Source organism: Elephas maximus, chromosome 1 (genome assembly GCF_024166365.1).
Source record: "Elephas maximus indicus isolate mEleMax1 chromosome 1, mEleMax1 primary haplotype, whole genome shotgun sequence".
NCBI lineage: Eukaryota > Metazoa > Chordata > Mammalia > Proboscidea > Elephantidae > Elephas > Elephas maximus.
The window spans coordinates 152,657,298-152,671,131 of NC_064819.1; the positions used below are offsets into that span (position 1 = coordinate 152,657,298).

A 13,834-nucleotide genomic window follows, 5' to 3' on the forward strand; every position below is an offset into this window, starting at 1 on the left:
TACCACACTGCATCAAAGACATCCATATGCTGGACAACAAAATCACTAAGTAATAGTCAATCTTAAAGGGTTCTTTTTTTTTTTTTTTTTAATTCTTTGACAACAGACAAAATGTCATTTTTGGCTTTTCAACTAAATCTCTTTCTTAAAATTTCACTGTAATTATCAGTTTATTAGTTTTAAAAATAAACAAATGTGTATTTTAAACTACATGAGAATGTGATTTCAAAACTCTTCAGAATACTAGCAACCGTAAGCAGCACACAAAAACAAGTTCTGCCTTTGATTCATAAGAGGCTGGATATGCTCTCTTTATCTGATTGATTCATCATTAAAACTTCCTCTCCTACTCTAGTGCACACTGCCATTCAAAGTTGCTTTTTATGTAACATGACCAGTCAAGCTAGTATGCCTCTTGCCTCTCTTAAATCTAATCTCATTTTAACTTACCAGACAAATACTAGCCTCTTCCTACATCTAGCGCACCACTGTCCAATAGAAGTATAATGTGAGTCACACGTGTAATTTAAAATTTTCTAGTAGCCATGTAAAAATAAGTAAAATTAATTTTTAAAATATTTTGTTTAACTCAATATATCTGACATGTAATCAATATAAAAAACTGAGATATTTTACATTCTTGTTTTCACATTAAGTCTTTAAAATCTGGTGTGTATTTTACACTTAAGCCAGAATTAAGAATACCTCATTTCAACTGTTCAATAGCCACATGTAGCTTAGTGGATAGCATACTGGACAGTATACTGGACAGGCTTTACAGGACACATACACTCTTTATCACATGTTCTTCTTTTTTACAATGCTTTTAAAATATAAAAACCATTTTAGCTCATAGTCCTACAAAAACAAGCCACAGACCAGATTTAGCCTGCAGGCCATATAGTTGGCCAGCCACTGGTATAGACAAATCCAACAGAGCTACCTACCAAGAAAGAAAGCAGAAATTTGTGTGTGCTGAGGTATATATTAAAAAAAAAAATTTTTTTAATACATATGTGTGTGCACATTATTTCACGTGATAACATTATTGCAGATAGTCCAGAATTAAAGCTAATCTTTTAAAGATTATTAACTAAGTACAAAATACAGTACAAACAGGATAATATGATATGCACTATGAACAGATTTTGAAATCAATTAATAAAGCACAGAAGCAGACAATCCATGCTAGAAAAGACTGTGTCATACAAATAAGAGGAACCCATATATTTATTTGCTCCTATACCTAAATGGAAGGAGCCCTGGTGGTGAAGTGGTTAAAGTGATCGACTGCTAGCCGAAAGGCTGGCAGTTCAAAATCACCAGTGGCTCTGAGGGAGATGTGGCAGTCGGCCTCCATGGAGGTTTAGAGCCTTGGAAGCCCTACAGGGTTGCTATGAGTTAGAATCTACTTGCCAGCATAGGGGTGAACAAACACCTAAATGGACCAATAATGTTTAATATCTGGAAACTGACACTACATTTCATTATATAGCACTGTGCAATTTAAAAGCTATTTTTGTATACACTATCTCATTTAGTTTTAAATTAACCCTATGAAGTAGAAAAAGGCATATATTATTACTATGGCAATTTAACAAACTATGTGCCTTATCCAAACCAGTAAAAGACAGAGAAAGAACAGAAACTAGGTTTCTTTCTACTACTCAGTATAGCTTTTCTAGTACATAAAAGAAAGAAACAAAGCTTTCCTTCTTCTCTTCTCAATCCATCCAATGAACCAGAAGATTATACAGTATCTTTGACACGGAAAAGCACAGAATGTGAAGGTTTAAATATGAAGGTTTCAATCTACAGAAGCTGTAGATTTCTAAAGAACCTAAAACACTGCCATATCTTTCATCCATTCATTCAATAGTAATCCCCCCATTCTATCCTTGGCTTTGCTTTACGAGGTTTCAGTTATCCACGGTCAACCACAGTCCAAAATGTTAAATGGGTACGTAGCATGATGAAATCTTGCACCATTCCACTTCGTCATTCACATAACCTTACAGTATATTGTTATGACTGTTCTATTATTAGTTATTATTGTTAATCTCGTACTGTGCCTAATTTATAAATTAAACTTTATCACAGATACATATGTATAGGACAAAATATAGTATATATAGGGATCGGTATTACCTGCGGTTTCAAGCATCCACAGGGGTCTTGGAACATATCCCCCACAGATGAGGGCAGACTACTGTTTATCTACCAAGCATGAGCACTTGCTGAGCACTGGTGATACAAAAGTATGTAAGACAGATTTGAGCTCTGTTCTTATGATGCTCACAAGGTAGTGGAAAAGACAGAAACAAAATAATTACAAAGATAAAATAACTTCAGATAATGAAAAGTGCTATGAAGGAAACAATATGCTCTAATAGAGAAAGGAGAAGAGTGCAACACTACCTAAAATAGCATGATCAGTGTCTTAGTCATCCACAAGCGGATGGCTCTAACAAACAGAAGCTTATTCTCTCAGAGGATAGGATGCTAGAAGTCCAAATTCAGGGTGCCAGCTCCAGGGTAAGGCTTTATCTCTCTCTATTGGCTCTGGGGGTAGGTCCTTACCGTCAATCTTCCCCTGATCTAGGAGCTTCTCAGCACAGGAACGCCGGGTCCAAAACAAGCACTGTCCTCCAGGTGCTGCTTTCTTGATGGTATGAGGTCCCCATGTCTCTCTGCTGGCTTCTCTCTTTTACATCTCCAAAGAGATTGATTTAAAACACAGTCTAATCTTACAGATAGAGACCTGCCCCATTAACATAACTTTCACTAACCCCACTTCATTTAGATCACAGAGGTAGGATTTTACAACACAAAGGAAAACCGTATCAGATGATTAAGTGGTGGACGATCACACTATACTGGGAATCATGTCCTAGCCAAGTTGGCACACATTTTTGGGGGACACAATCCAATCCATGACAATCAGGGAAGGCTTTTCTAATCAGCTGACACTTAAGCAGTAGTCCATCTGATGGATGTCAAGGAGCCAGCCATCAAAAGAGTGAAGTAAGAGTATTTAAACAAAAGAAACAGCAAGTAACAACGTGTGGTGCATTTTAGGAACTGTCAGAAGGCCGATGAGCTCCTTTCAAATAGCCTGTCCAGTTTGTCTGCTAGGCAGCTTTCAACAGAATTGAAGGACAATCTAATCAAGAGGTCTTTAGTAAGACATAACAAGTGATTCAATTATACCTGTTAGTCTTTCACCTAGTGGAATCTTATTTAACTCAAGAAGTGTGGAAGAACAGAAGCACTATTAATTTCAACGTCCTTTCATTAACATTATAGTCTGATGAAATGTTTTTATATTATCACATGAACAAAATATACTATCATCAAAACGATAGAAGCTGCAGTTTGAGGCTACTTAATTTACAGGAAAAGTTTGCTATAAAACCCATGTGGGTAGTTCTCAGTATTAAAGCAGTCAAAATCAATCAGTCCTACCATCTGATAGGAAAATATTTCAAATTAACAAGTTAAAAACATTCTTGTGCCAGTAATCGCACAATAAGGCAGATAGAAAGACACTGACAGACCAAAGCCCTGCCATATCCGCGCTTGGATGAAATAAGGTGTTATCACTACCATTTACCACTGCCCTTGTGGGAATCGCCCTTAGAAGGGGCACATTCTTTGATAATAGCCACAAGATGAAAGAGAGGAAGTCTTCAAAGGAAAAATGTCATCACTTTCAACTTTCTTCCATTGCCCAATCCTACCCAAACGAAAAAAGCCGTTGCCGATTCCAACTCACTGCAACCCTATAGGAGAGAGTAGAACTGCCCCAGAGGGTTTCCAAGGAGCGCCTGGTGGATTCGAACTGCTGATCTTTTGGTTAGCAGCCGCAGCTCTTAACCACTACACCACCAGAGTTTCCTCCCAACTCTACAGTATATGTACATTCATAGCATCCCAACTCAAGCCAAAATACCTTGCTGCTAAATCCAACAGACGCTATTTTTCACTCCTTATTTTACTTATTCTCTATAATTGACGTTGCTGACCTTTCTCCTCTTTGTTGAAATTTTACCTTCCCTCAGCTTGAATGGAAGATCTGTCTCCTGTTTTTCTCCTACATCCCTTACCCCCAGTCCCCACTACCTCCTCTACCTAGCAATCTGTCCACAACTCTGTTATTAACTCTATATTCTTTCCCTGGGTAATCTTATATACTCCCATAGCCTTAATTACCACATATCTGCTATTGTATCTTAATCTGTATTTTCAACCCAGATTTTCTCTTAGGCCCAAGATCTAAATGCTCAAATATCTGATTTAGAAAATAATACTGGAATCATTATTCCCTGTCCTTGTGCATAGAGAATGTGACCCAGCTGGGGCTGGACTCACAAGGACTCACAAGGATGCATCAATTGGGCCCTGAGGTATAAAGACAATAGCTAAAATAATCCTGGAAAATATCTTTTAGGGAACCTTTACGCATAAACCATTCAAACAGAACACAAAAGACTCTCCACTCTTATCTTTTTCTACTAGCATTCAGTGAAGAAAAAATTTGTTGGACCAATGAAGACTCTCCTGACTGTTGTTACTGAAACCTGTACCAATGATTGTTAAGAAGGGCAATTCAAAATGTAGGATCAGAGTTTCTAGCCAATCTGTGAAAGGGTGAAGCTTTCAATGGTTCTGCCCATTTTGTAATGTTAATATATACTGAAGATTCTGTAACATTCTTTGGACTCAGGCAGACATGGCTGTGGTGGCATGCTTCCCCGTTTTCTCAGTCTTGCTTATTCTGTAGTTCCAGTGGACTCAAGCAGACATGGCTGTGGCAGCATGCTTGTCTGTTTTTCCCTTTCTTGCCTATTCTATAACATTTCCTTGGATTTCAGCAGACATTAGCTCTGGCAGCATGCCTGTCCGCTTCCAACTTTTGCCTTTTTGAACATATGCCGAATAAAACTTTCTTTCTGCTATACTAAACTTTGTGATGTCTTTACCCTACAACATAGCCAAAGGATGCTAAGGGAATGTATGCAGGAGAGATACCTGACCTACTTTATTCTGTTTGTATCTTGTTTTTGTTTTCTTTCAGAAACTGGTTTGTATTTATACTTACTTAACCAATTGGGAATTTATTTTGCTACGAGATATGTTGAAGCTCTGAATTAAATTTGTGCCAAACTGTTAACCAATTATCCCCAAACCATTTACTATTAATTAAATACTAATCTACAAGCTCCATGAAAAAGAGAGTGTCCATCTTGTTCACTACTAGTTCCTCAGGACATAGCACAGTACCTGACACATAGTAAAAAAACACAATGCTGTCGAGTCAATTCCAACTCATAGCGACCTTATAGGACAGAGTAGAACTGTCCCATAGGGTTTCCAAAGAGTGGCTGGTGGATTCGAGCTGCCGACTTTTTGGTTAGCAGCCAAGCTCTTAACCACTGCACCATCAGGGCTCCTGACAGACAATAAAGCCAAAAACCAAGCCCAATGCCATCAAGTTGATTGCAACTCATAGCGACCTGAAAGGAAGAGTAGAACTGCCCCATAGAGTTTCCAAGGAGTGGCTGAAATTAGTCAGTCACAAAAGGACAAATATTGTATGAGACCACTAGTGTAAGAACTCAAGAAAAGTTTAAACACAGAAGAAAACTTTTTTGATGGTTATGAGGGTAGGGAGGGAGGGAGAGGGGTATTCACTAATTAGACAGTAGACAAGAATTATTTTAGGTGAAGGGAAGGAAAACACACAATACAGGGGAAGTCAGCACAGCTGGACTAAACCAAAACCTAAGACGTTTCCTGAATACAGCCAAACTATTCAAGGGGCTGAGTAATAGGGTTGGGGGTCTGGGGACCATGGTTTCAGGGGACATCTAGGTCAACTGGCATAACAAAGTGTATTAAGAAAATGCTCTGCATCCCACTTTTGTGAGTGGTGTCAGGGTCTTAAAAGCTAGCAAGTGGCCATCTAAGATGCATCAATTGGTCCCAAGCCACCTGGAGCAAAGGAGAATGAAGAATACCAAAGACACAAGGAAAACATGAGGCCAAGAAACAGAAAGAGCCACATAAACCAGAGACTCCATCAGCCTAAGACCAGAAAAACTACATGGTGCCCAGCTACCACCAATGAGTGCCCTGACAGGGAACACAACAGAGAGTCCCTGACGGAGCAGGAGAAAAGTGGGGTGCAGAACTCAAATTCTACTAAAACTGCCAGACTTAATGGTCTAATTGAGACTAGAGGGACCCCAGAAGACATGGCTCCCAGACTCTCTGTTAGCCTGAAACTAAAACCATTCCCGAAGCCAACTCTCCAGACAAAGATTAGACTGAACTACATGACAAAATGATACTGGTTGAGTACTGTGCTTCTTAGCTCAAGCAGATACATGAGACTAAGTGGGCTGCTTCTGTCCAGAGGCGAGATGAGATGGCAGAGGGGGAAAGGAGCTAGTTGAATGGACACAGGAAATACAGGGTGAAGATGAGGAGTAGGCTGTCACATTACAGGGAAAGTAACTAGGGTCACATAACAATGCCTGTATACGTTTTTATATGAGAAACTGACTTGAATTGTAAACTTTCACATAAAGCACAATTTAAAAGAAAAAAAAAAGGCAACACCTCCTGATGAGATGCACTAAGGACAGATTACTTCTCTAGTGTCCTTGCCAACAATGTGTAGCCTGAATCAAGAAGAAACTGCAAACTAAACCTAATTTGAGGGACAGTCGAAAAAATAACTGGCCAATACCATCAAAAACTGTCAAGATCAGAAAAGAAAGGCTAAGAATTTGTCCCAGAATAAAGGGAATTAAGAGACATGACAACCTAATGCAACATGAGATCGATTCTGGGATGACATTATTGAAACTTCTGGTAAAATTTTAGTAAGGTCTGTATAATACCATTTATTATGTACAATGTTAGATTCTTGATTTTGATCACTGTACTGTAGGTATGAAAGATGTTACATCTGAGGAACTTGGGTGAAGGGCACATGGGAATTCTTTGTACTCTTTTTGGAACTTTTATGTAAGTCTGAGATTATTCTAAAATTAAAAGTTAAAAAAATTAAGTCTTACAAATAAAAAATGCAACCACAAATAGAGCTACAAAAACTGAAAATATTTTTAAAAGTATGATTTTCCTGAAATTCAAGAACTACAATAATTCTTCTACCAAATAAACTTTGATTTCACCTGTTTCTAAGATAACAGTGGGTTAAACCCAGTGAAAACCACACTCACTGCCATAGAGTCAATTCCAACTCATAGTGACCCTATAGGACAGAGTAGAACTACCCCACAGAGTTTCCAAGGAGCGCCTGGCGGATTCAAACTGCTGACCCTTTGGTTAGCAGCCGTAGCACTTAGCCACTATGCCATCAAGGTTTCCTAACAGTGGGTTAGCGTTTAATAATTTACCAATATCGTACCTATACCTATATCATTTTTAAGAACGTCTGCATTTCTATCTGTCTTAGCCATCTAGTGCTGCTACAGCAGAAATACCACAAGTGGATGGCTTTAACAAAGAGAAATTAATTTTATCATAGTCTAGCTAGAAGTCCAAATTTAGGGCACTAACTTCAGGGAAAGGCTTTCTCTGTCTGCTCTTTAGGAAGGTCCTTGTCGCCAATCTTCCCCTGGACTAGGAGCTTCTCAACACAGGAACCCCAGGTCCAAAGGACTCACTCTGCTCCTGGTGCTGCTTTCCTGGTGGTATGCGTTTCCCTCTCTGCTTACTTCCCTTTCATCTCTTGTAAGATAAAAGATGGTGCAAGCCACTCCCCAGGGAAACTCCCTTTACATGGGATCAGGGTGTGACCTTAGTAAGGGTGTTACAATCCCAACCTAATCCTCTTTAACATAAAATTACAATCACAAAATGGAGGACAACTACGCAATACTGAGAATCATGGCCTAACCAAGTTGACACATATTTTTTGGGGGGGGGGGCACAATTCAATCCATGATACTATCTATATCATTTGGCTTTACACTTAGGAAATATTTCCTATCCTACAATGTTTTAGAATATGCTAGAAATTAAACTATCAATCAACTCACAGTTACCTCCAGGCTAATGCAAAATTCCTAGGCAATATCTTTTATTGCTTACTATACCCAGGCCACATACTCACCCTCAATTTCGAGCTTCTTAGGTCTAAAAATATTGTTGCAAGATACCACAAATGGCCAATAAACTATGAAATAAGAATAATAAAAAGAAGTCCTACACTCTCTCCTCATGTGGCATTAAAGAAAATGGAGTCTAGGTTGTTAACATAGCTGTTAATCAGCTGTTCTAATTCCAGGGCCTCCAAGACCATTCTACAGCACCCCTAAGCTCTTTTCACTCTAGAAATTACAGAAAGTCCCATGCCTTTGGCCCTAAATCCTACTACCTGAAAGAGAGGTTTTACACTGGTCCAGAAAGTCTTGCATACAACTTTTTCTCCCAAAATAAAGTATCCTAAGACAGAGTTGCCCCACATGTCTTTTAGTTTGTCCTACTGTGGGGGTTTGTGTGTTACTGTGATGCTGGAAGCTATGTCACTGGTATTCAAATACCAGCAAGGTCACCCAAGGCAGACAGGTTTCAGTTCAGTTTCCAGACTAAGACTAGGAAGAAGGACTTGGCAGTCTACTTCTGAAAAGGATTAGCCAGTGAAAACCTTATGAATAGCAGTAGAACACTGTCTGATATAGTGGTGGAAGATGAGCCCCCCAGGTTGGAAGGCGCTCAAAATACAACTGAGGAAGAGCTGCCTCCCCAAAGTAGAGTCAACCGCAATGACGCTGATAGAGTCAAGCTTTCTGGACCTTCATTTCCTGAAGCGGCACAACTCAAAATGAGAAGAAACAGTTGCAAACATCCATTAATAACTGGAACCTGGAATGTATGAAGTATGAATCTAGGAAAACTGGAAATTGTCAAAAATGAAATGGAATGCATAAAGATCAATATCCTAGGCATTAGTGGGCTGAAATGGACTGATACTGGTCCTTCTGAATCAGGCAATCATATGGTCTACCATGCCGGGAACAACAACTTGAAGAGGAATGGCATTGCATTCAAAGTCAAAAAGAATATTTCAGATCTATCTGAAGTGCAATGCTGTCAGTGACAGGATAATATCCAAACACCTATAAGAAAGACCAGTTCATACAACTATTATTAAAATTTACACACCAGCAACTAAGGCCAAAGGTGAAGACTTTGAAGATTTTTACCAACTTCCACAGTCTGAGATTGATCAAACATGCAATCAGGATGCACTGATAATTACTGGTGATTGGAATGCAAAAGTTGGACACAAAGAAGAAGGATGATCGGTAGTTGGAAAATATGGCCATGCTGATAGAAACGATGCCGGATATCGCATGACTGAACTTTGCAACACCAACAACTTCTTTATCGCAAACACCTTTTTCACCAACATAAATGTCAACTGCACACGTGGATCTCGCCAGATGGAATACACAGGAATCAAACGGACCTGTATGTGGAAAGAGACGATGGAAAAGCTTAATATCATCGGTCAGAACAAGGCCAGGGGCCGACTACGGATCACACCATCAATTACTCATATCCAAGTTCAAGTTGAAACTGAAGAAAATTAGAACAAGTCCATGAGAGCCAAAGTGTGACCTTCAGCATATCCCACCTGAATTCAGAGACCATCTCAAGAACAGATTTGATGCACTGAACACCAGCTACCAAAGACCAGATGAGTTGTGGAATGACTTCAAGGACGTCACACATGAAGAAAGCAAGAGGTCATTTAAAAGACAGGGAGAAAGAAAAGACCTAAATGGATGTCAGAAGAGACTCTGAAACTTGCTCTTGAACATCAAGTTACTAAAGCAAAAGGAAAAAACAACGAAGTAAAAGAGCTAAACAGAAGATTTCAAAGGGCAGCTTGAGAAAACAAAGTAAAGTATTACGACAACACGTGCAAAGACCTGGAGATAGAAAACCAAAAGTGAAGAACATGCTCAGCATTTCTCAAGCTGAAAGAACTGAAGAAAAACTTCAAGCCTCGGGTCGCAATGCTGAAGGATTCTACAGGGAAAACGTTAAACGACACAGAAAGCATCAAAAGAAGATGGAAGGAATACACAGAGTCTCTAACCAAAACAAGTGGTCAACATTCAACTACTTCAGATGGTAATATATGATCAGGAACCAATAGTGCTGTAAGGAAGAAGTCCAAGCTGCACTGAAGGCATTGGCAAAAAACAAGACTCTGGGAATTGATGGAATACCAATTGAAATGTTTCAACAAATGGATACAGCGCTGGAAGTGCTCACTCATCTATACCAAGAAAGTTGGGAGACAGTTACCGAGCCAGCCAACTGGAAGAGATCCATATTTGTGCCTATTCCCAAGAAATGTGATCCCACCGAATTCAGAAATTATCAAAGAATATCATTAATATTGTATGCAAGCAAAATTTTGCTGAAGAGCATTCAAAAGCGGCTGCAGCAGTACATCAACAGGGAACTGCCAGAAATTCAAGCTGGATTTAGAAGAGGACCTAGAACCAGGGATATCATTGCTGATGTCAGATGGACCCTGGCTGAAAGCAGAGAATACCTGTGTTTTACTAGCCATGCTAACGCATTCGACTATGTGGACCACAACAAATCATGGAAAAAGTTGCAGAGGATGGGAATTCTGGAATGCTTAATTGTGCTCATGAGGAATCTGTACATAATCAAGAGACAGTCATTGGAACAGAACAAGGGGATACCGCATGACTTAAAGTCAGGAAAGGTGTGCGTCAGGGTTATATCCTTTCACCATACCTATTCAATCTGTATGCTCAGCAAATAATCTGAGAAGCTGGACTATATCAAGAAGAATGAGGCAGCAGGATTGCAGGAAGACTCATTAACAACTTGTGATACACAGATGACACAACCTTGCTTGCTGAAAGTGAAGAGGACTTGACACACTTACCGATGAAGATCAAAGACCACCCAGCCTTCAGTATGGATTTCACCTCAACATAAAGGAAACAAAAATCCTCACAAATGGACCAATAAGCAACATCATGATAAATGGAGAAAAGATTGAGGTTGTCAAGGATTTCATTTTACTTGGATCCACAATAAATACCCATGCGGGCAGCAGTCAAGAAATCAAAAGATGCACTGCATTCGGAAAATCTGCTGCAGAAAACCTCTTTAAAGTGTTGAAAAGCAAAGATGTCACCTTCAGGACGAAGGTGCACCTGCCAAAGCCACAGGGGTTTTCAATTGCCTCACAAGCATGTGAAAGCTGGGCAATGAATAATGACAACCGAAGAAGAATTGATATCTTTGAATTATGGTGTTGGCAAAGAATACTGAATATACCATGGACTGCCAGAAGAACAAACAAATCCGTCTTGCAGAAGTACAGCCAGAATGCTCCTTAGAAGCAAGGATGGCGAGACTTGGTCTCATGTACTTTGGACTGTTATCAGGAGGGACCAGTCCTTGGAGAAGAACATTATGCTTGGTAAAGTAGAGGAGCAGCAAAAAAGAGGAAGACCCTCAACAAGATGGACTGACACAGTGGCTGTAACAATGGGCTCAACTATAACAATTGTGAGGATGGTACAGGACTGGCAGTGTTTCATTCTGTTATACATAGGGTCGCTGTGAGTCAGGGCAGACTCGACAGCACCTAACAACAACAAGACAGAGTAGGTATTCAGTAAATACTTAGGGATTTTCCTTTTGTTTTTGGTGAAGCATGGTTCAATGAGAAATGAGATATTTCCATTATCAATAAAAACATCTTAATTCAAATTACTCTAGCCAGTCATCCAAAGTCTGACAGTACTGTACTGAGACACAGAGAAAGGAGTATACAATCACAGAAGAGGGAAAATAAACAAAAGTAGGATGGCCTAATACGAGTGACTAATTTCACAGACTGTAATTTTACCCAAGGATTCCCATGATAACAGGCTGGATATAGTGGAGATGGCAATGTAGAAAATAATTACCCAAAATATGAAACTCATCAGAGATGAAGTCTGTGTCTCAACTTGAAATCCCCTAAAGCCTAGAAAATAGGCACCTTGATCCTCACCTTTTCACTCTTTCTTCACTCAAAGAAGATAATAAACCCCATCTGTTAAGACATTGTTATGGATCTATTAAAAATATATGGCACAAAAACATTCTTAACTTCTGCTAATTCTTACTACCAATTCAATAAATAGATTCCAAACTTATTCTAATCCAAAAATAAATAATAGGTATAATACTAGGATTCTGCAAATAAGTAACAATGTTAACTTTTATTTATTCCTTCAAAAAAAAATCCACTCTGAGAAAAAAAAGGCACAGAAGAGGCAAATAATGTATCCATCCTTGTACACTCCTGGAAGTAGACAAGGCAGACTTATCTTTTCATTTTATCTTTCTATACTGTTTGAATTTTTAATCATGTATTAGTAGTAATTTTTAAAACTAATTCATTTTTTAGTAAATTCAAAATAATATGAATAAATGAACATGTATATGTAAAATACATCTGTTACCTATTTTTAGTATACCAAGTATTAATATTAAAAACAATAACTGATATATAACTAATAGCAAAAGGTCAATACTAAAATAATGACAGTGCTTATCTCTAGGTAATAAAATCACTATTTATTTTTTATTTTCCTCTTGTATTTGTTATTTTCCAAACTATGTTTAATGAACCCTGTCTTATCCATAAAATACTAAAAACAGGACAGAAAAGGCTAAATTGAGAAATTGTTTGCAACAAATGAAAACTGAAAGAAAATGCTCTGTTACAGCCTCAAATAATTAAAATAAAATTTAATAAAATACTTAGATATCCTAGAGAGCATATCATGTTGAAATATCATTATATTTACCTAATATTGAAATCAAGTAGTCTCTGCCCCACTCATGTCTCCATATGTATCTTTTAAGATCACCACAAGTTACATATAGATATCATGATACACAGGGTACACGTGCCACTCTAAGACATTTGAGGCATTTAAGGCCACATTTGAGGAAAACTTTCCATAGAAAATTAAAGGCAACATACATCATCTTCAAGATAGTATTTAAGAAACTAATATACATATTATGCATTCCTAATTATTCTAAAATGTTTTCTTCATTACAAAAGTTAATAGGACTTCTATATTAATAACTGTTAAAATAATGATTTCAGTTACTATAAAATTTGCTCAGTTAATAAATACATAGAGTAAAAGTATAAAAATTATAGATTCCAAAAGAAAAACAAAATGGTATTAAGGAAGAGTAAAACATTAATGAGTATTAAAAAACTTAGGAATATGAAATTTGAAATGACACTTTGCTGTAAGGATACAACTACCCTAAGGATGTTGTAAGGATACAACTACTTTTTGTTAATACAAAAAGTATTAGCAAAGGATTAAGACAAAAAGGATAACTACTACTCAAAGGAACAAAAAATTGAATAAATTAGGGATTTGGTAATTTTTTGATTATAAACTAACAACACATCTGTTAACTTCGGAAGTGCCCAACAACCATTAAAGACATGTGGTGGACAGCAGACATGAAAAACACAATATTCTCAAGAGAAGAGGCTTTCAAACTTAGCATCTGATAGAGATTTATGTCTCTGAAACCAAAAATTTAACAGAATGAAAGATAACTGCACTACATGGCCAAAAATACTATGCCTGACAAAAACTACGTTATTTTTGAAACAGGGTTTTTTGCTGATCGTGTCAGAAATCCACACTCCCAACAGTGTGAACCTTCCCTAACAACAAAGTAATATACTTCAAGCATTAGGGTTATTTATATA

General features: G+C 38.0%; 1 protein-coding gene across 7 annotated transcripts in view; it reads right to left on the reverse strand.

The window, feature by feature from the left end:
* The window catches only part of RNGTT (RNA guanylyltransferase and 5'-phosphatase), a 356,175-nt gene that overhangs the window by 297,440 nt on the left and 44,901 nt on the right, over window positions 1-13,834 (reverse strand). For 6 of the 7 annotated variants that reach the window (XR_007518793.1, XM_049897145.1, XM_049897156.1 and 3 more), the window contains exon 9: window positions 12,095-12,136. The exons of the other annotated variant lie outside the window; for it this stretch is intronic. Coding sequence is in view for 5 of the 6 variants with exons in the window: in XM_049897145.1 (XP_049753102.1) it covers window positions 12,095-12,136 (42 nt within the window). In the remaining variant the exon portion in view is untranslated. The remainder of the gene's footprint in view (window positions 1-12,094; window positions 12,137-13,834) is intronic. 7 annotated transcript variants of the gene reach the window in all.